The 21,743-nt window shown below is 44.3% G+C and overlaps 1 protein-coding gene across 4 annotated transcripts in view; it reads left to right on the forward strand.

Annotated features, from left to right (window-relative positions):
- The window catches only part of Ufsp1 (UFM1 specific peptidase 1), a 171,008-nt gene that overhangs the window by 15,773 nt on the left and 133,492 nt on the right, over positions 1 to 21,743 (forward strand). For all 4 annotated transcript variants that reach the window (XM_075677963.1, XM_075677960.1, XM_075677962.1 and 1 more), the window contains 2 exons: positions 12,499 to 12,570; positions 14,278 to 14,418. In XM_075677963.1, the coding sequence (XP_075534078.1) occupies positions 12,499 to 12,570; positions 14,278 to 14,418 (213 nt within the window). The remainder of the gene's footprint in view (positions 1 to 12,498; positions 12,571 to 14,277; positions 14,419 to 21,743) is intronic.

Below are 21,743 nucleotides of genomic sequence, written 5' to 3' on the forward strand. Positions count from 1 at the left end.
AGGCTCGTAGTTTTATCGGTGTCACGCAAACTCTGGCGAAAATTAACAGATCTCACTCGATGATCGCGAACTCGGCATTCACTACGCGAGCGAGCTCTTCATATACCGTGTCTCGGAAACTTGAGATTACATGAACCCCCAATGCTAGACGCGTGGGAACAACAAAATGAGCGCAAAGGCACCATCTGTTTAGGCTTGCTGTGAAAAGATTACCTTGAAGATCGATGCAGCGTGTGGCCCGCGCACGGACGCGCGTGCAGAGGAGAAAGCATGATAGGCGCTCGTTCCTGCCCACCCTCCCACCAGCGCGAGCTTGATCATGTTACCGCGCGTTCACCCCCTCCCCATCCCTCTTGTGCCAGAAGGAATCGTCAGCTCACTCGTTTCTCCGAGTTCTTTACCAGCACGACAAATGGCGCTGCGGTGCTTCCTGCCTATACCGCGTCCCGGCGCGTTCGCTTTGACAGCGGTTGGCTCAAACTTTTCATTGACAAGGACGCCTGAAATAAGGTAACTTTTACCTCGGCCGACATCGCTTTTTTTCTTTTTGCTAGATTTACTAGCCATACGGGCTCCGATTGAAAAACGCCGAAAACTTCGTTCAATCGACATTGGGCCACGAAGTTACTTCGTTAAATTGCGAAAGATGAATACACGACTTTTGATGCAACTAAGACCGGGAAATAAAAATATTTGGTTACATAGCAAATTTTGTTAAATCGAGGTTCGTTATATCGAGGTTTGCCTATACTCGAGGCTTTTTAGCCCCAGGTCTGCTTGTTGCTGTTCAGCGAAGTCTTCCGCGTTTATTATTCCAAGGAAGGCGTCATCATCCTCGTCATCTTGCAGCGGTGGGTCAATGGGGGTGCGTGATAGGCAATCGACATCAGAGTGCTTTCGTCCAGACTTTTAGGTTACAGTGATGTCGTATTCTTGTAGTCTGAGGCTCCACCACGCCAGCCATCCTGAAGGATCCTTTAAATTCGCTAGCCAGCATGTGTGATGGTTGCTGATGACTTTGAATGGCCTGCCATATAGGTTAGGGCGAAATTTTGCTGCAGCCCAAATGATGGCGAGACATTCCTTTTCAGTCATAGAATAATTGCCTTCCGCTTTTGTCAGCGACTGGACAGCGTAAGCTATCACCCGTAACAGCATCACCAGAACAGCACCGAGGCCTAGGCTGCCAGTGTTGGAATTGATTTTGGTATCAGCATACTCGTCGAAGTGCGCAAGTACTGGTGGTGGCTGCATTCGTTGTTTGAGTTGTTCAAGTGCATCAGCCTGCAGTGTTACCCACTTGAACTCGACATCACATTTAGCTACATGTGTCAACGGCTCAGTGATGTGTGAAAAGTTCTTGACAAAGCACCTGCAGCACACATGCCAAAAAATCTACACACTGCCTTCTTGTCGGTGGGCTGGTGGAACTTTCCGATGGCGGCTGTCTTCTGTGGGTCGGGGTGGACTGCAGATTTGCTGATGATGTAGCCCAGGTACAGAAGCTCATCGTAGGTGAAGTGGCACTTTTCCGGCTTCAGAGTGAGCCCTGATGACTTGATGGCCTCTAGTGCTGTTGCAAGCCGCCTAAAGTGATTGTTGAAATTTTCGGCATAAATGACGACTTCAGCCTAGTAAACAAGACAGGTCTGCTACTGGAACGTTGCAGGCATCGAGCACAGTCCGAATGGCATGACCTTGAACTCGTAGAGACTGTCTGGCGTGATGAAGGCTGTATTTTCACGATCTCTCTCATCGACTTCTATTTGCCAGTAGCCAGACTTGAGATCCATCGACGAGAAATATTTAGGGTTGCAGAGCCGATCCACTGCATCGTCTATCTGTGGGATGGGGTATATGTACTTCTCCTGATCTTGTTTAAGTCAAGAATAATCGACACAGAAACTTAGGGTTCCGTCCTTTCTCTTCACCAAGACTACAGGAGTTGCCCATGGGCTTTTCGACGGCTGGATGATGTCGTCGCGCAGCACTTCGTTGACTTGTTGCCTAATAGCTTCACATTCTTTCATCGAAACTCGATAAGGGCTCTGGCGGAGTGGTCGAGTGCACTCTTCAGTTATTGTGCGATGCTTTGCGACAGGTGTTTGTCGAATCCTCGATGACGTCAAAAAGCAGTCTCTGTAACGTCTAAACAGACTTCTGAGCTGTTGCTACTTAGTCATGGGGAGACTTGGGTTTATGTCGAAGTCTGGTGTGGGCACTACGGTCGTCGGGGTAGATGCGGCAGAATCCGAGAGGACAAACACATTGCTGGTCTCCAGAATTTCCTCGATGTATGCGATCGTCATGCCCTTGTTGATATGTTTGAGCTCCTGGCTAAAGTGTGTAAGCAACACTTTCGTTTTTCCTCTGTGCAGTCGGGCGATTCCTCTTGCGACACAAATTTCACGGTCGAGTAGTAGACGTTGGTCACCCTCGATGACGCCTTCTACGTCAGCGGGTGTTCCGGTGCCGACAGAAATAATAGTGCTGGAGCGCGGTGGGATGCTCACTTGGTCTTCGAGCGCACTCAAGGCATGGTTACTATGAGAGCTCTTCGGTGGTATCGCTTAATCTTTCGATAGCGTTATCGATTTCGACTTCAGGTTGATGATTGTGCCATGTTGGTTCAGGAAGTCCATGCCGAGAATGACATCTCGTGAACACTGTAGGAGGATAACGAAGGTTGTAGGGGAAGTTCGGTCATGAACGGTAATTTTTGCCATGCAGATTTCATTTGGCATAATGAGGTGTCCTCCAGTGGTCCGAAATTGAGGGCGTTCCCATGCAGTCTTAACTTTCTTCAACTGGACGGTGATGTGTCCACTCATGACAGAGTAATCGGTCCCTGTGTCCGCTAAGGCGGTGACTGCGTGGCCGTCTAGAAGCACGTCGAGGTCGGTGGGTCTTTGTCTTGCGTTACAGTTAGGTCCTGGCGTTGGATCACGGCTGCATTGCATTGACCTATGGCTGATACGTGGCGTCGTCAGGTCGTCTTTCATTGGCGTATTCCTTGCTTCCAGACGTCGTCGAGACAGCGGCGTATTTTTGTTATGTCGTTCAGGTAGTCTCTTTGGCGTCTTCTGCGGAGGCGGAGGATCTTCGTCAGTTCGACGAACAGCAACCGCACCTGTATCAGTTGCTGCTTTTAGTTTTCCAGATATGGGCTCGCAGAGCGGCCCCGGGCTGGGCCAGTGTATGGACGGTGCTGCGGCGACAGGTAGCGGCCTGGTGATTGCTAACGGGACGGTCGTCAAGAGCTCCACTGAGTACTGGCGAGGTAGTCGGCGATATTGCATGGGCATTCACCTTGCTGCGGGCACGGAGCCTTGACGGCGAACCCTCGTAGTCCCATTTCGCGGTACGGGCATCAGTGGTAGACATGTCCGGCTTCCCCACAGCTATAGCAGAGCGGGCAGTGATTTGGGGCGTGCCAAATGTCCATCTTCCTCGGGTGGCTGCCCTGATCAGTAGGCAGGCGTGCTGTTGGCAGTGGACGACAGAATTGTGGTGTTCCAGGGCCCTGGCTCGGCCATGGAGGGGAACCTTGACGATGGGCGATTGCACCGTAGGTCATCGCTTCTGGCACGGGAAGCGACGATTTGGGCTGCACTTCGGTAACACCGAGTGACCGTCGAAGTTCGACCTTGACAATGTCAGTGAATGAGGACACCTGAGGTTGCGGTGAAGAAAGCATCTTGCGCAGTTCTTCGCGCACAATGGCCCGTATGGTCTCTTGGAAGTCACCAGAGCCCAGTGCTTGGAAGGCATACTGTGTCGTGAGCACTTGGCAGTTATATTGCCTAGTGCACATTTCTAGAATTTTCTGAATTGTCATTGCCTCTGTCAAGAGCTCAGCTACGGTCGTCGGTGCGTTGCGAATCAGCCCAACGAAAAGTTCTTGCTTTACTCCTCGCATCAAAAAGCGCACTTTTTTCTCTTCAGACATTTCTGGGTCGGCGTGCTGGAACAGGCACATCATCTCTAAGGTGAAGATCGCTATGGTCTCATTGGGTAGTTGTACTTGGGCTTCTAGCACAGCTTTGGCCCGTTCCTTGTGCACGACGCTTGTAAATGTCCACAGGAAGCCACTACGAAACAGGCCCCATGTTGTCAGGGTCGACTTCCGGTTCTCAAACAAAGGTTCATACGGCACCTTCTAAGGTGAAGTATACATGCCGCAGTCGGTCGTCGGAGTTTCAGTTGTTGAAAGTTGTGATTCGTTCATAGGTCTCTAGCCAGGTTTCTGGGTTTTCAGGTGACGATCCATGGAAAGTCGGTGGCTCCCTGGGCTGGGGTGGGGGGGGGGGGGGTTGCAGAATGATGGAGTACGCTGCGGCTGCCATTTGGGTTGTCTTGGCCACAATCTTCTTGGTTTTCCCAGCTAGAAATCCCATCTAGATGTCTGGGGGCAGCTGTTGTAGCTGGCGGCTTGCTCGATGGTCTGAAACTACGTTGTGGTTCTCTTTGCGGTCAGGGCTTGAATCACGGCTTGTCGGGGGCATCCGGTACATGAACGAAAAGCACCTCCACCAGATGTCACGTGGTAGTGCTGTGTAAAGAAGACAGCAGCAATGTGAAAGGTGAAACTAACTTTTATTGAGTGAACCTGTGCCCACAAAAACAGGCTACACTTAAAGAACGGCGACAGCGGCGAGCACAGTCAGTGATCGTCAAAATCTAATCTGCTGGTCAAGCGTGTCAACTTTTATACATCAGTCGTCGAAGGTTCCAGAGTAATCGCTTGGACCTGCGTGTCTTCCACAAACTTCTACACTGTTCGCGTCGCGCATACATGCAATCAGATTACACAAGGTTTTGTGACGGACAGTGGATGAAACCATCGATAACATCCCCCGCAGGGGCGTCTGCGTTAGCAGGCGTTTGGTGTGTTGCGACACCACCAGAGCACACGAGGGTTGGCCCCTCTCACGTGTAGCCGTGCGCGGCTTAGCCATGTCTGGGGAAAGGCAGATGGGGGTTGCGCCAATGCTAGGTGTTTGAACCTTGAAGGCCCCCTGGCAGAGGTAACAGACCTCTTCAGCCTCAGCTTCACATAGATGGCACCTCCAGACTGACCCACCTGGAGTAAATCGGCAGTCACCTTTTTCTATCTTTCTCTCCCACTTTTCCATCTTTCCTGTCTTCTCTTCACTTATTACTTGCGAATTTCCTAACGGCATATCCAGCCTTGGGTATATATATTAGGTTATAGCGGTGATGCATGGCTGACGTCTGCAGGTTTCCGATCTTTTAGTGTCCCCTTGTTGGGCTCGGTGGTGGGCAGCCACCATTGGCGCCAAAATTTCCAACGTTATATGGCAAGCGACTTTCCCCCATTACCTGATCAAGAGGGGGTGCACCGATGAAACCTTCACGTTTTTCATGAAACAACAATCTTTTCCCAAGTACCATGTTGTACACAGTCAGCATGATAAGAAAACAGTAACAATGATCTCACCATTTGTTGTAGCTAAATCTCTCACGGAAGCAATTGGCCCAGGCTATAAAGTTACGAAGGTGGGAAGTGCTGATCTTCTCGAACTTTGCGATAAAGTACAGTATGACAAGCTCTCGAAAGTTGTAGCATTTGGGGAAATTCTAGTCTCAGTGGGCCCACACAGGTCAATGAACACAGTGCGGGGGTCGTCTTGGAAGATGACCTTCTCGAACTGAGTGAAAGCGAACTACTTGAAGGATGGCAAGACCAGAACTTAGTGAAAGTACAAAGGATAACATTGAGGAGAGATGACAAATACCTACCAAACACATAATCATTTTTTTTGGAACCTGCAACCTACCTGAAACAATAGAAACTGGTTACTGTAAGCTTCGCATCAGGCTGTTTATCCCAAATCCGCATCGATGCTTCAAGTGTCAGCGCTTTGGGAATGGGTCGCAGAACTGCAGAGGACGTGCTACTTTTGGTAAGTGTAGTTCTTCTGAACATGCTTCGGAAATCTGTACCTCAACAGACCACTGTGCCAACTGTGAAGGAGATCACCTCGTCTAGTCGCGATCATACCCCTCGTGGAAAAAAGAAACAAATCATAGAACTGAAAGTAAAACTTAACCTATCTTTTCCAGAGGCACGTAAGCATTTCTCACTCCACAATCAGTCATGTCCTTCCTACACTGATGTCACGCCATCAGCCGCCCCTCTACCCCCCCCCCCCCCTGTCTGGAACAGCCAGTGCTGTTCCGGCCCCCGCAAAGGAGGACCACTGCAGATCAGCCCAACATTTCCGCGAAAGTGCCCGCTAAGCGGGCAGTATCCGCAGCCTCAGGCGCAGCTCCCTAAAGCGCGCTGTGAAGAAAGAAAAATCTCGGTATCATGGGGCGTGGAAAGATCTCGTGAGCTAATCTAATCTAATCTCTTAGACACACAGCACAAAGCACATATATTATGGATACACAGATATTACAGTGGATAGTCAGGGTTTTACTTCACAACCTAGGCGCCATTAAGGAACTCTTAAATAAGTACAATTCAAAGGTGCTGTGTGTTCAAGAAAGACCTCTTCATCATTCACGCTCGAACTTTCTCTGACAGTATGCCATTTATCGAAAAGACCGCAACGACGCCCTTGCCTTGTCTGGCGGTGTTGCAATAATTGTAGATAAGGGTGTTGCTTGTCGGCAATTACAGCTTAAAATGCCCCTAGAGGCAGTTGCAGTCAGAGCAGTGCTTTTTAGTAAGCTGCTGACAATTGCATCTTTACACATTCCTCCCAACTGTCAACTTTCCAAAACTGAATTTGAAAGCCTTATTGCACACCTCCCGTAACCCTACATTGTTGATGGAGACCTAAATGCTCATCATACCTTGTGGGCCGACTCTGAATGTGATGCCAGGAGGTGTCTGATTGAAAACTTTCTCTTAAGTACAGGTGTGTGTTTGTTAAATAAGAAGGAGCCAACTTTTTACAGCGTCGCAAACAAGACATTTACATCTATAGATTTAGCCATTGTTTCAAGTACAGTCGTGCTGTACTAGGAGTGGAAGGTACATAAGAATCCATGCGGGAGTGATCATTTCCCGATTGTTTTAAAAGAGACGAATGTTCTCCACATGCGCCTCAGTGGAAAGCTGACTCAGCGAACTGGCAGCGATACAGAGAGCTGACATATATGACCTGGGGTGATATTCATACGCTTAGTATTGACGATGCATTGTCATATTTAACTGCATTTATTGTCAACATAGCGTCAATATGTATGCCGCAAACAAATGCATCGCCTATTAAATGACGTGTTCCCTGGTGGAATGCTGAATGTAAGGAAGCGTGAAAGAAGCAGAATAAAGCTTAGAATCAGCTCTGTGACTCCCTGATTACCGAAAACCTTATCAGCTTTAAAAAAATAAAACCAGAAGGTAGAAGGACGCACCGCCATGCCAAAAGGGACAGTTGGCAAAAATACATTTCCGGCATTAATTCTTTTACAGGCGAAAGAAAAGCCTGGAACAGGGTAAACAAAATAAAAAGCCCCGAAACTCATCCTCTACCATTAGTAAACATGCTAGCAGATACTCTTGAGGACCAGGCTGATTGTCTAAGAGCACACTTCGAGCACGTTTCTAGTACATCTCATTACACAGATACATTCCTAAAATACCAGCGACAAGCAGAGCAGATGACTCTGGGTTGGGAAGGCACATCCAATGAAGTATACAATCATCCATTTAGAATGGCTGAGTTCCAGGCCTCACTGAACTGTTGCAACAATTTCGCTTCAGGAAGTGACAGAATAATGTATGAGATGATCAGACACTTAAACCCTGAAACCCAAAAAACACTACTGTCACTCTTCAGTTCCATGTTCTCTGCTGGCTACATTCCTTCCATCTGGAAAGAAGCAATTGTAATTCCTATTCTCAAAGAGGGCAAGGACCCTTCCTCACCCAACATTTATAGGCATATAGCTCTGACAAGTTGTCTATGCAAACTATTTGAGAAAATGATTAACTGTTGCCTCATCCATTTTCTTGATAGCAACAAGATACTCGATCCCTTACAGTGCCGTTTTAGGGAGGGTAGATCCACAACACATCACCTTGTCTGCATCGAGACAAATATCCGTGATGCCTTTGTCCACAAACAATTTTTCTTGTCAGTATTTTTAGATATGGAGAAGGCATAAGACACAACCTGGCACTTTGGAATCCTCCGTGATTTGTCTGAAATGGGAGTTCGAGGCAACTTGTTGAACGTGATTCAGAGCTGCCTCTCCAATTGCACGTTCCAGGTTAGAGTTGGTAACATTCTGTCTCGTCCATTTACGCAGGAGGCTGGTGTTCCACAAGGAGTTGTGCTGAGCTGCGCTCTTCTTATTGTCAAAATAAACTTGATCCAGACTGTCATACTAAGTACTCTGTTTTATTGTGCATATGTGGATGACATCGAGATATGTTACAAATCATGTAATGTATCTGCGAGCGACAAGTACAGCTTTGCATAAATAAATTATCTAAGTGGGCAGAAGAAAATGATTTTAAACTAAACCGTCATAAAAGTATGGGCATCTTGTTCTCTAACAAGCGAGGTATACTGATGGACCCCGTAATAAATCTCAATGGAGAACGGCTATCTGTGGGCCGTGAACACCAATTTTTAGGGATCCTTTTAGACAGTAAGCTAACTTTTGTACCACACCTGAAGTATCTGAAATCAAAGTGCCTCAAGACTATGAATCTACTGAAGCTCTTGTCACGCAATTCTTGGGGAAGCGACAGAAGGTGCCTTTTAAAACTTTACAAAAGTCTAATATTAACACGGCTTGGCCACGGAGCAATAGTCTATAATTCTGCTGCACCTAGCGCTTTTAAAATGCTAGATCCTATTCATGACTTAGGTATCCACCTTGCTACAGGTGCTTTTAGGACTAGCCCTGTGCAAAGCCTCTACATCGAATCAAACGAATGGTCATTGCATTACCAAAGGACATATTTAAATTTCTCCTATGCCCTAAAAGTTAGCTCAGATATTAAACATCCTTGTCATTCTACTATTTGCGACTTGTCCACTGCTAGGCTGTTTCGTAACTCTCCAGCCTCTAGGCCTCCTTTGACCCTCTGGTTGGAAGCACTCGCAGAAAAAAACAGGGGTCCCTCTTTTAGAGAATGTCCTAATGGCTCCTACGCGGCTTCCACCGCCTTGGGAGTGGCAGACTATCCAATGTGACATCTCTTTCTTAGAAATATTGAAATGAGCCCCGGAGGCACGCATATATTCACATTTTCTGGAACTTAAGGAGAAGTACTCCTGTGATGAATTTTACACAGATGCTTCGAAATCACTTGTTGGTGTTGATTACGCAGCTCTGGGACCCTCATTTTCAACATCTGAAGCACTAAACCCACACACCAGTATCTTTGCAGCGGAAGCATACGCTATACTTAAGGCTATTGAACACATAAGGCTCACCAACGTCGCTAAGGCTTCACAGACTCGTTAAGTGTAGTGAGAGCCCTAATCAGCCTACGAAAACACAAGAACCCCGTTTTGAATGAACTATACGCCTTGTTGTGCTCCGCAAATATGTGCAACCAAGCGATCGTCTTATGCTGGGCCACAGGGGTATAGAAGGCAATGTGGCTGCTGACGAAATGGCTACGTCAGTGAGTTTTGGCGACACAGATGGAAACATCCCCATCCCTGCCACAGACCTAAAGCCTTTTCTGCATTGTAAATTGAGGAATCATTGGCAAGGTGAGTGGGATACACAATGAATAAGTTTCATGTGATAAAACCAAAACTGGGGAACTAGATAAGTGAGAAAACATCACGGTACAAGGAAGCACTTTTTTGCCGATTAAGAATCGGCCACACATACGGTACTTACTCTTATCGCTTGGCTGGGGGTGATCCTCCGACTTGTAGTAAGTGCGGATATTGTTTGACAGTTCTTCATGTTCTTATTCAGTGCCCTGCAATAGAAATAGAGAGGCAAAAGTATTTCCCTTTTGCATATCGGGAAAATATACCCCTTCACCTGCATTTTTTCTTAGTGATGAACTGCCTTTTAACCTGAAATTAGCCGTGGAGTTTTTAGCTGAAACAGATACTCTGAAAATCATTTGTACTGGTAATTTTTAGCACACTACTAACAGCCCTCCTATTCAAGGGCTCTCTTGAAGCTCTGTTTATTTATTTATTTATTTTATTTTATTTATTTTACAAGTACTGCCAGCCTTGTTACCAGGCCTTAGGCAGGAATAGGCATATGGAACAAAAAACAAGTACGAAATAAGATCAAACAAGATAACAGACACTGAACAAAAATCTGCATAACAAACAACATAAGAGAAACCTTTTGACAATCATGATTTGACTGGTAAAAACGAGGGATGAACTCTGTGGTTTATTCTCAAAGAGCAGAAACAAAGGATGAAACCGTTTGACGGTCGACAGTTGTCACTGTTGATAGTGTCACTGTAATGTTTTCTTCTGTTGCATCGTGTTTTTAACGAAACCCAATTGCCATCGCCCATGTCCCTAACTAATCAGTGTCATCATTTTAGTGCCTATATATTTTACGCCATTTACAGCAACAGTTTTTTGGGCCCTTCTACAGCCATGTCACATCTACCATGATAAATTCACTGTCCTCGCCATTCACAATACATTGTTAAAATTACCATTTGCCATGGCGCTCTTTTGCCATACCTGGCCCTTGTGCCATTAAACACCACATATCATCACCATCAATAACATTCCAGAAACTTCCGATACATGCAGGCGTGTCCTGCGCTGTGCGATAACATTTGTTAGGCGGTGGAACGTGGTTTCCTGATAAAGATAAGCAAGTACACCTGTCAATATGGATGCAAGGGGCGTTAGTCTAGCTGTTGCGCTCATTTAATGACAAGAGTGTGCCACTAGAGTTATGCCATATGCAGATAGAATGGTCTTGTGTGCTGTGTTCCATAACTCAAGGCTTGCTATAAGGTTTTGCCTATATTAGGGTGACTGTTTCTATGATGCTGTCAGTGACTCCTACTACCTTTGCTGGCTGGCCAATTGGAAGAAGAATTCTGGTCAACTAGCAAACCGTAGCACAAGATTTCAAGAAATTGGCATGTCAGGGGTCACAAACCCCTATGACAGCATTGCGAAGCCAAATGCCTCTCAAGATCACTGATCAAGCTGGGAGCAACAGATAATGAAGATTTGGCTTTTATGGGTGTTTTTTACACAGCTACCACTTTCCAGTAGCAATGGCAAGATTGCTAGTCGATTGGTGACAGTTACTCTAACGTTTACTGTTGTCTGGTCCTCATGCTCCATAGTTTACATACCTTCACATATAGCATTGCCTGTGCTTTGGTTTTACTGAGATGGCTATGCTGTATGCATAAAAAGCATGCAGGTCAAAAGTGCACATAGCATTAGTTTTAAGTCAACACTAGCACTGTTTCTTTGTACCCTGCTGTCCTTGCCCCAGTTGTGCTGGGTCCTAACCATCAGTATGTCAGTCACATACCAAGGCAATGAAGTCTGGTTTTGCAGTCCCACCTGGCTTTCACATACTTTATAGAAAGCTACTAAGGAGGTACTTTAGTCTGTACAAGGTTATGAGATGTCTCAGTGAGGTCACTTTCAATAAATTAGTTCTGTGAAGTCCTGCCAATGCATATTGAAGGTAATGCACATCTTGCGTATGATGCAGTGTTGATCAAAATTATGTGTCAAATGTGTTGTCTGCTACGACTATTGCCAGTTGAGCATTAAGACAATACTTTCTCCGAATTACACCGATCTTGTGTCGCATATGTAGCAAACAGGACTATGGCAAGGATAAATACTCGCATGGAGCTGAAAAAAGAAGACAGGATTAGTTCAGGCCATCTTGTAAATAGGAACTCCATTAAAATGGTCGGCCACATGTTCCCAGTTCCTGCAGTTTGTGCATCATGACATGTTGTTCCCTTTTTGTTTTTCTTTTCTCTCACAGCATAGCAGATTTTGCTTCCTAGTCTGGGGATTTCTGGATTTTGAACTCAAGAGTTTGACAAAAACTCGTCTGGTTGGAATTGCTCATAGTTAAAGTCACAGTCATAGTTTTTTTTTTTAATTTTTATTTTAATGTTATTGGTCGGTGTCCATTTTACCCTTCACTATTCCCGGATTTTGTTTGCCAGAAGATATGTGCAGTTGCTTTACATTTCTCAAGATTTATTTCATCTTTACGGAACTTGGTACTTATAAAACACGGCCTTTTTTCCTGAAACAGAACAAACTTTGCATTTGTTGGAATGACAAGTGGTAAGAATTTGTTCGCGTTAAGATATGCCCAAACTTTGACGATACCTTACAGCACAGCATTCTTCACAGCCTAAAATAGGCTAGCAAAGCTGTACAAACAAACAAATAAATAATTCTTTTTTCGCAGAAAAGTATAGGTTTTTGCATGTTGTTGATAAAGCCGATGTGTGTTTATATGTTACACTCAAATGGTTCCAGCGTCTTCAGATGCCGCACATATGCTTTCCTGCAGGGCTGGGGCTGTGGCTACCGGACCTTGCAGACCATCTGTTCCTGGGTGGTGTACCACAAACACAAGACAGGGGTGAGTGGACTCTACAATTAGGAATGAATGTTGTATTAGAGTAACAGATTGGTTGCCACAGGGAAGGGAAACATAGTTCAGAATGGTGGATCAGGTGGTCTGGCGAGATGAGCATAATTGGAGACCATTGGGAGAGATCTTCATCATGCAGTGGACATGAAATAGGCTGGTGATCATGATTTACAACCAAACTGCTTCTGAAGGGGTGTGTGCTTATAAGCGAACTTATGCTTGTTTTTGCCCAGTGAAATTCTTCAGTTGCTTGTTGTGGTTTAATACCCAGAAATTGCAATTTGATTTCTATTATTGCATTGATAAGCCTTTTTCCATAGAAAAATTTTGCCATGGAAAATTTATTTAAATCTGTATTTTCATAGCAAACAAGAACAAACCAAAAGCTGTTTACCACTGATCATTCGAAAGTGGTGCTGTTTGCAATAATAGAAGAGAAAAAATGGGAAAGTTGGTAATGCTCCATATTAATCACACCTGTGTGGTATTGTTCACCTTCACCTGTATCACACTACTAGTTTTAACCATCACTTATGACTGTTTTTGCTTAGTGTTATAACAATGTGAGCAACCTCCTTGAAAGTGTGGTTCTTTTTGTTTGTGTTTACTTAATATGACATATCTTGCTGGGTTATGTTCGGACATGTTTTAGGAAGAGTTGCTCCTAAGAGAGAACAAACACAGGAAAAAAACAAGATGGACGAAAAGAGCACTCTTTTCATCTACCTCGCTTTTTCCTGTGTTTGTTCTGTCTTAGGCGCAGCTCTTTCTAAAGCGTAGCCATGCACCAACTCGCCCCACAAAAAGTTCTTCTAAATTATGTTTGGACATTCGGTGTCATAGCTAAAGCACAGTCACATGACAGCAAAGCAATGAGACACATACTATGCTACTTCTAACAATTTGATTTTGGAAGCAAATGTGTGCCATAACATATAGGCTATATGCTGCCGGTATCACATCTCATTTACCATACATGCATTACTTGAGACGATCGATATAAAAAATAAAGAATATTTTGCATTAACATTTTTTTGTGTCTTTGAAGATATCTCAGCTCCTCCTGTGTGTATGCATCCTTCCCCTGTTCCTCTATGTGTGAGTTTAGCAGTGGCAGATGGACATGCCTGCCACATGTTCAGAGGGAAGCCTGGTATACACCCTGTATGTGACATTTATTGGTATTCCATATACATGGATATTTATTCTAAATGAGTTCTGCCTGATTTTAATATGTTCAGCTCGAGGTTAACAGAAATCTATATAACCTATATTCTTTATTTTTTTTGTGCTCCCTCTCTGACAGTAATGGGGAACCTACAGCTCGGCCAAGCTGTTGCTTTAGGCAGCTGTATCTGTTGGGTCTCCCACATCATTTAAATTCTTACTTAATATAAACAAAGTTCAAAATAAATTGATAACATCATCATTTTGACTTTTTGGATTAACATCTTCAAGTTACAACAGCGCAAAAAGGGACAGGAAAGGACACACACACAGTGTTGACTTGCCAACACTTCCTTATTACAAAAGAGCAGACCTGTTCCCTTGGAGTAATGAAGTGATGGAAGCCAGCACTGCATGCGTCCTTTTCAGTTCCTGTCCCTCAGTGCACTGTTTTAATAAGCAAAGCAGGCTGCTTTTCACCCTTCTGACTTTCATCCAGCTTCCTTGAAGAGGGACTTCTTTTTGTAGGAGCGAGCAAGGGCTGTGCCAAGCATCACCGAGATCCAGGCAGCCCTCGTGAGGCTTGGCGATAAGGAGGCCCAGTTCAGCGGGTCTCGCGACTGGATTGGCAGCACTGAAGTGTTTCTCTGCCTTGACCACTTTTACCAGGTTAGCAGAGAATATTTGTAGTACTTGAAACAGCCCATTCTTGTGTGAGATCATTGTTACGATGAGTTTCTTCTGCTTTGCCCTCTCACATACAGGTCCTTTTCCGGCCTTTAAAAGAGTCATGCCATGAAGCTTTGAGGCTAAATTGTTTTTGACTGCTTTGTGAAAGTTAGAAAATGCAGTTGCTGAACAAGCAAACGAAGAAAGGAGGGAGGGTGATGGGGGTAGCAGGGGCGTAGACAGGCAGGGGGGCTTATGGGGCTTCAGCCTTAGCCCCCCCCCCCCCCCCCCCCAAAATTTTTCCGTGCTGTCATGCACCGACCAAAACAACCCCCGGCACCAGAAATCATTCTGGGTTTTGTCTAGAATGCCTTTTTCAAGCCCAAAAAGACATTTCAGTACGAACATTGCAAACTCGGGCTGGGATTTCATGGCAATGCACTTGCAGCAGGAATCACATAACGCCAAGCAGCCCCATCCGAGCACAAAGTTTCACGGGCATTTTCATGGCGAGCGGGCTCGTCGCGGCATCTCGTGGAGGCCGCGTAACCTACGAAGCGCATGGATTTCAATTCCGAAACTTTATTGGTATAAAGTTCTCAAACTTTTGATGTGAAAGGTGCATTGACATTTCCAAAGTTGGGCTTTAGCTTTTCAATTCCGGAACTTTGTGGGTATAATGTTATAAACATGACGCCAAAGGTGCATTAACTTTACTAAAGTCCTACATTGGACCATACAATGAGGTAAGCCAAATCAACACACTATCAGACAAGTTGACAAAGTACGCAGTGAGGTGCGATGAGACGAAGCGTTGTGATGCTTCCTTTGTGCCGTCATGTCACAGAAAAGACTATCAACATTTTTTTTTTTACCTGCGCCAAAGCATCCATGTCAAGACACTAACAGCAAAGGTTCTTATTACGCAAAGGTTCTTACGTTCTTATTTATTTTTCTGCTTTGACTTTTATATGGAAGGGCACATTCAGCTTCTTCAATTTTCTTGTTGTCGCTACCCGCAGGCTGTCAGAGCCAGCCAGAGCGCATGCGTTTTTCTCATGTTGCCCCGACCACCTCGCGGCGCATTTCGGTACGCATTTCTTTTCGTCTGTCCCAGTGGACTTTTGCCTGGCAGAGTTCTGGACAATTTCTGGCTAGCAGACGAGTAAAAGAAACAATAGTCGCTCGCCGTCATCACTGTGGGGACTCTATGCATTGTAACGTGTTTGCTTGAGTGCATCCTCTCCAGAAAGTCTTGTCTTGCTGGTGTAGGATACCGAGCAGTATGCGTATGGTTCTCTGTGGACCAAGTGTCTCACGTTTTTTTCGATATTCCTTCGGTAGCCACATTAGGTGCCCAAAGTAGGCATTACATTGTGGCCAACATGCTTTCCTTTGCGTTTTTTTTTTTTTTCATTTCGGTGCTCCGCCCCTACACACACAAAAAAAAAGACATTCTTGCTGCGCAGCAAATTGCCGCGTGGTGAAAGTTCGATTTTGTTACTTCTTTTCAGGAAAGTAAAGGTCCGCAGGATGCTTCAGTTGCCGGATACATTTATTATACAGTATTATGGCAATAGCAATTGTATGGACACTCCATTCCATTCCTTTATTTCAGCATTCATCTTTAAATGTACAAATGCTTGGACAGGAGCAAAAAGCCGTTATTTTAAGCGGCTTCACAAAGGCCCCTGCTCCTACAGTATTTGGCAGCAGACAGTTTGTGAACACTTTTCACACAACAATACACCGATACATAAAATATATTTTAAAAAACATTTCTAAGGGCATGGTAACATGCGTTTTTGAAAACACACTATAACCAAAATTTTTTGTACTAGCAATACGCGCCTTCTCTTAACAGAAAATTACAGATTTATGTAACGTGGTGAAACAATACATTTTTCCAGGTACGTACATAACAATATATAAAAGCCCTTTCACATTCAAGACAAATACAAAATAATTCCATACTTAAGTTACAACCAAGAAAAGGAAATGCAAATACAGTCTAGCCCGGTTATAACGAAGTCGGCGGGAATCGGAAATCACTTCACTATATCCGCTATTTCGTAATATGTGGACTATGAAAAAAAAAATGCAAACATGGGCATACCGATTTATTGCCGCTGAAAGAAGTGGTCCAGCATCCCCTGAACACGTTTCGCGAGTGCAGACTTCAGGATTGTGGCTTCCATACCATCCAACTGCAAACCAAAGATCTGGTCGAACTCCGGACTCCCGAGGTACATCCGTAGCGTGTCAACAGCTGCGATGGCTGCTGCGGAGGTGACCGGCTTAGGGGCACAACTAGCATTGTCACATTCGCTGTCGGAGGCGCTGTCCGCCAAGGTCTCTTCCATGACGCTCCCGGCAACTTCTTCAGTCGTGAAGTCCTCGGTGGCAACAAGGTCTTCGTCGGCGAAAAAGAAGTCCATGTGGCTTAGACCCGCAGGCACAAGGTTCAAGTCGCTAGCGGAATCCCAAAGCTGCTCCAAGCAGGCCGTCGCGGCGGCAGCACCAGCGGTTACAGCGACGTCAATTTTGCTCTTATTTTCGCGGAAAAAATCGCGTCAAGGACGCAAAAATGTGTTGATTGACAGATTATTTTTCGGTTGGTATTAAATCTCTTCGTTATATTTGCTGATGCGCTCTTATTTACTTCGTTAAAACCGGACTCAAGATGTATTGAAAATGCAAAAATGGGAATGGGAAATTGAAATCCCTTCGTTATAACCGCTATTTCGCTATGAGTGGCTTCGTTATAGCCGGGCTAGACTGTACAACATACACTAGTCACATGCAGTTGCATGGCTAATTAAATATTCCTTCAAAATTCGACATGAAACAGTCCTAAGATCCATGTTTTCTTTTTCAAGACTGTTCATTAATACCGATATTCGGCACGGTAGTCTGTCCTTTCCATGATTAGGACCCGCCGTGGTTGCTCAGTGGCTATGGTGTTGGGCTACCGAGCACAAGGTCGCGGGATCGAATCCCGGCCACGGCGGCTGCATTCCGATGTGGGTGAAATGCAAAAACGGCTGTGTGCTTAGGTTTAGGTGCACGTTAAAGAACCCCAGGTGGTCGAAGTTTCCGGAGTCCTCCACTACGGCATGCCTCATTATCAGAAAGTGGTTTTGGCACGTAAAACCCCATAATTTTTTCTTCCATCATTAGTTGGTGAAAAAGGCCTGGCCCAAGTTTCTCGCTCCCGAATGTCGTATTTGAGGTGATGAGGTTTGCTTAGATTGCAAAGATCAGTAAATCCCGTGTGGCCTCGTTTTACGCTTTCTTTATATCAAGATTAAACTGATAATTGTAATGAAATGGAAGAACATGAAACTTAGAAAAGAATGTACTTGTATGACTGCCGTAAGAAATACAAGGAACATGGCGCAATGATTTTTTTTTTGTAAAAGAGATAATGTCTCAATATTTTTTTGTGACATCCCCCATACAAGACTACAATAATTTGCATGAGAAATAAATATGGTGTTATACAGCAATAGCCGTAGTTTTAACGGAAGAACATCTCGAAGCCTACAAAATGCACCGCAGGCTTTTGCCATACTTGTTGCCACGCGTTCTACGTGTTTGTCCCACCTTAAATGCTGATCAAAAATCACTCCCACTGTTTTCACGTCTGCGGTGACGTCAATTCGTTCTAATCGATAGATTATGTTTAGATTACGATTTACATTTTTTTGGGCGGGTGCAAAAAGAACAGCTTTGGTTTTTTTAGAGTTAATCTGTAAAGAATTTGCTTTGCTCCACAAATATAGTTTATCAAGGACGGTGTTTGCTAGTTGTGATAAGTTATCAGCATTGCATGATTGGAAGAAAAGACTGGTGTCATCTGCGTATATTATATAGTGTGGTAGGTTACTGATGTTTGGGAAATCATTTATATAGATGTTGAACAGTATAGGTCCTAATATGCTCCCTTAGGGAACACCAGCTTCTAAATTCAGGGGGTCTGAGTGTTCTCCTGAGATGTAAATGCATTGTTTCCTATGGGTTAAGTATGACTTTAGAATGTCCAGGGGTAATCCACGGAATCCATAATGTTCGAGTTTTTTTTTATTTGAGTAATATGATTGATCCTGTCAAAGGATTTGGAAAAATCTATAAATACGTCTAATGTTAATTTTTTTTCTTCATAGCCGTTCAAGATTAAATCCTTCTATGTTAACAAAGCTAATTCAGTCGATCGGCCCTTACGAAACCCAAATTGATGCGGAGATAATAATTTATATTTTTCACAAAACAACATAACCCTTTTACAGATAACCTCCTCTAAGCCTTTTGATATGACAGGGAGCACTGACACCGGCGGATAATTTGACATGTCATTTCTGTCCCCTGATTTGAACAGAGCAGTAACCTTTTCCTGTTGCATATTTTTAGGGAAAGCACCAGTAGACAAGCAAACATTCAATACGTGGGTGAAAGCGGGCACTAACAAGTTTATTGCAAATTTAATTGGTTTAATCTGGAGACCACCGATGTCACTGCCTTACTGTTCTTTAAGGAGATAAAAGCAGAGTAAACCTCGTCCAGTGTCGTAGGCTCAAAAAACGCTGTATTTACACTAGGCATACCCCAAAAATTGAGAGCATCTATATTGTGAGCACTAATAACTAAATTTGTAAAGTGTTCACTGAGACGATTTGCTAATTCTGTACCCTTTAGCTGCTTCCCATTCTCCGTAATCTCGAGCTCTTCATAACAACTTCTGTCGCGATTTAGGAGCTTATTAAGCGCACGCCAAACTAGGTCGTCTTTGGTATCAGCATCACTAAATAGTAGCTTTTCCAGATACTCTTTTTTTTTTATCTCGAAGAAACTTAGTTACGAAGTTTCTGTATTTATTAAATGCTAAAAGATCATCCAAGCTTCTAGACTGCACAAAGGGAGAGTACAGTTGTTTTTTTTTTACAAATTAGCTTTCAACACTCATTTGTTAACCAAGGTTTCCATATCTTTCTAGATGTTTTTACCTTTTTTAATTTAAAACAACTAGTGTACATATTTTTAATGATATGCATGAGCGTATCGTAGGCCGTATCAGCATTGTTACACTCGAATACGGTTGTCCAGTTTACATTTCAAATTTGGTTTCGAAAGTCATTCATTGTTCTTGGATTTATTTCCTGCATAACGAAAGATTTACATTAGTTTCGGCTTGCTTTAAGTGTGTTATTTCGTTCAGAAAACGTGTATATTGGCAAGTGATCACCTAGATCGGCGGCAATGATACCAGCATTGATATCTAGCATTGGGCTGTTCGTAATAAATAAGTCGATAAGGGATTCAGACAGGCATGTGACTCGAGTGAGTGTTTTCGCACAACCAAAAGAATCGGGGAGTAAGATCAGATTGCGGGAAACTGCATTCGATTGCAGTAAGCTTATGTTACAGTCAACCGCCTATGTTTATGCACAGTCTATTCTGGTAAGCATAACACAGTAATTGTTCTAAAAAGACAAGAAATCTTTCACTATTACCATCAGGTGGTCGATACAAAACAGCGAAAACATAGGATCCACATTGTACCGTAAGCGCTTCGTAATCTGGTGTGGTTTTTGAGAGATCTGCAATCAAGGCACATGAAAGCCTTTCTGACACCATCTGCATCACACCTCCGCCACGGCGGTTTGGTCTATTTAGGAAGAAGCTTTGGTATCCGGGCAAGGAAATGACATCATCTTCTGAGTTGTACCATGTCTCACTTATCATTATTATGTCAAACCGGAACGTGAATTCGTTAAGAAATGCTTCTATCTGATCGTGTTTATTACGGGCAGACCTAACATTAAAGTGCAGAAAGGTAAGAGAGTCGGTATAAACAGGACGAACAAGGTTGCATGGCACGATCATAGCAGAATATGATACAAAAAGTGTTCGTTGCCAATCGCCACTAGCAGATTTTAGCTAGGTCTGCCTCGCATGTAACTTTAACAACACTAGACTCTTCCGTCTTTTGTGCGAATACTTTTCCGCCCCTCACCCATACAAAGCGCCATTTCATTTCCTTTTTTTTTTTTTTTTTTTGCCACAGTCATGCCAAGCAGTTGCTTTAGTTGAAGGCACAAATGCTTGTTCACGAAGACAGATTGCTTGGAAGAAAAACCGATGTCTTCTGCGGTGATCCTTGCTTTTGATGCTTTTTTGATCACAGCATCACGTTTCAACCGACGATTGAAAGACACTACTATGTTCTTATCAGTATCAGAATTCCGCGCAGGAATGCGATGGCAAGCATCAATATCTCGCTCAGTTATCAGCACGCCAAGCACTTCCATGACCTTCTGCAGAACGTTTCCAAGGTTCTCATTCTGCAAGCAGGGAACATCTTTCACCTCAGTGTTCCTATTTCTCGAATATTGATCCTGTGTCAGTATCTTTAGTGAGTTCTGACACATTTGCTTTCTCAGCTTCTCAGCTTCTTGCAGAAGAGGCTCTTCTGCTGCTTTTAGGTCCAGCCGCATTCCTGCCGTATGAAGTCCAAGGGCGATAACATCGTGACCGCATGCCGCATGCGCAAGTGAAAGCATTGGGGGGGGGGGGGGTGACATGGCATGGGTGAGCTAGCAATGGTGGCTCCATTTTGTGTGCGCAAGGGAGAAAAGCGGGGAGGATGCCCGCTGCCTTCTATCACGCACGATACATCGCGGGGAGTGGAGGGAGAGAGGCAGGGGGGGGGGGGGGGGAGGGCCTTAGGATTCTGTGATCTGTGAATCTGTGATTGCCCAGCATATTTATTTGCCTTGTTTATGCATTATATACTGTGACTTTTTTTAGATATGTAGATCTATTGGAGACATACATATATTTAAATATCTTGTTGCGAGGTTTTGTGTATACATGCAGTGAAGTTTGTTTCTAGTGACACTTTTTTGCCTTTTATCAAGCTGTTCTTCGCATTTGTATATTCCATTGTATCTTTGCATTTCTAATGTACGAAGGCGAGTCAAATGAAAATGAGCCAACCTACTCCACGCAATATTGGTTCGGTTCAGTATCTGCCAGGCATGCGCATAGCACACAGGCATCTCTCATTGAGAAAAGTAACACACAGGTTTGAGGATAAATGTTGTTCTGTCATACACTGGATTAAACATGGTTACGTGACATATTGGACACCCCCAAAAGTTGAATGGCATGGTGGCGTGAGGTTTTTGACTGCTGAAGATGTTTCCCAAAAAGAAATTAGTCGGCATATGGCTGCCGTGTACGTTGAACATTGCATTTCATTGTCCACTGTGAAGCGTTGGAGCAAATGGTTCAAAGAAGGAAGTGGAAGTTGTAAAGACGATCCA

The sequence above is a fragment of the Dermacentor variabilis genome, unplaced genomic scaffold (assembly GCF_050947875.1).
Source record: "Dermacentor variabilis isolate Ectoservices unplaced genomic scaffold, ASM5094787v1 scaffold_14, whole genome shotgun sequence".
In the NCBI taxonomy this organism is placed as follows: domain Eukaryota; kingdom Metazoa; phylum Arthropoda; class Arachnida; order Ixodida; family Ixodidae; genus Dermacentor; species Dermacentor variabilis.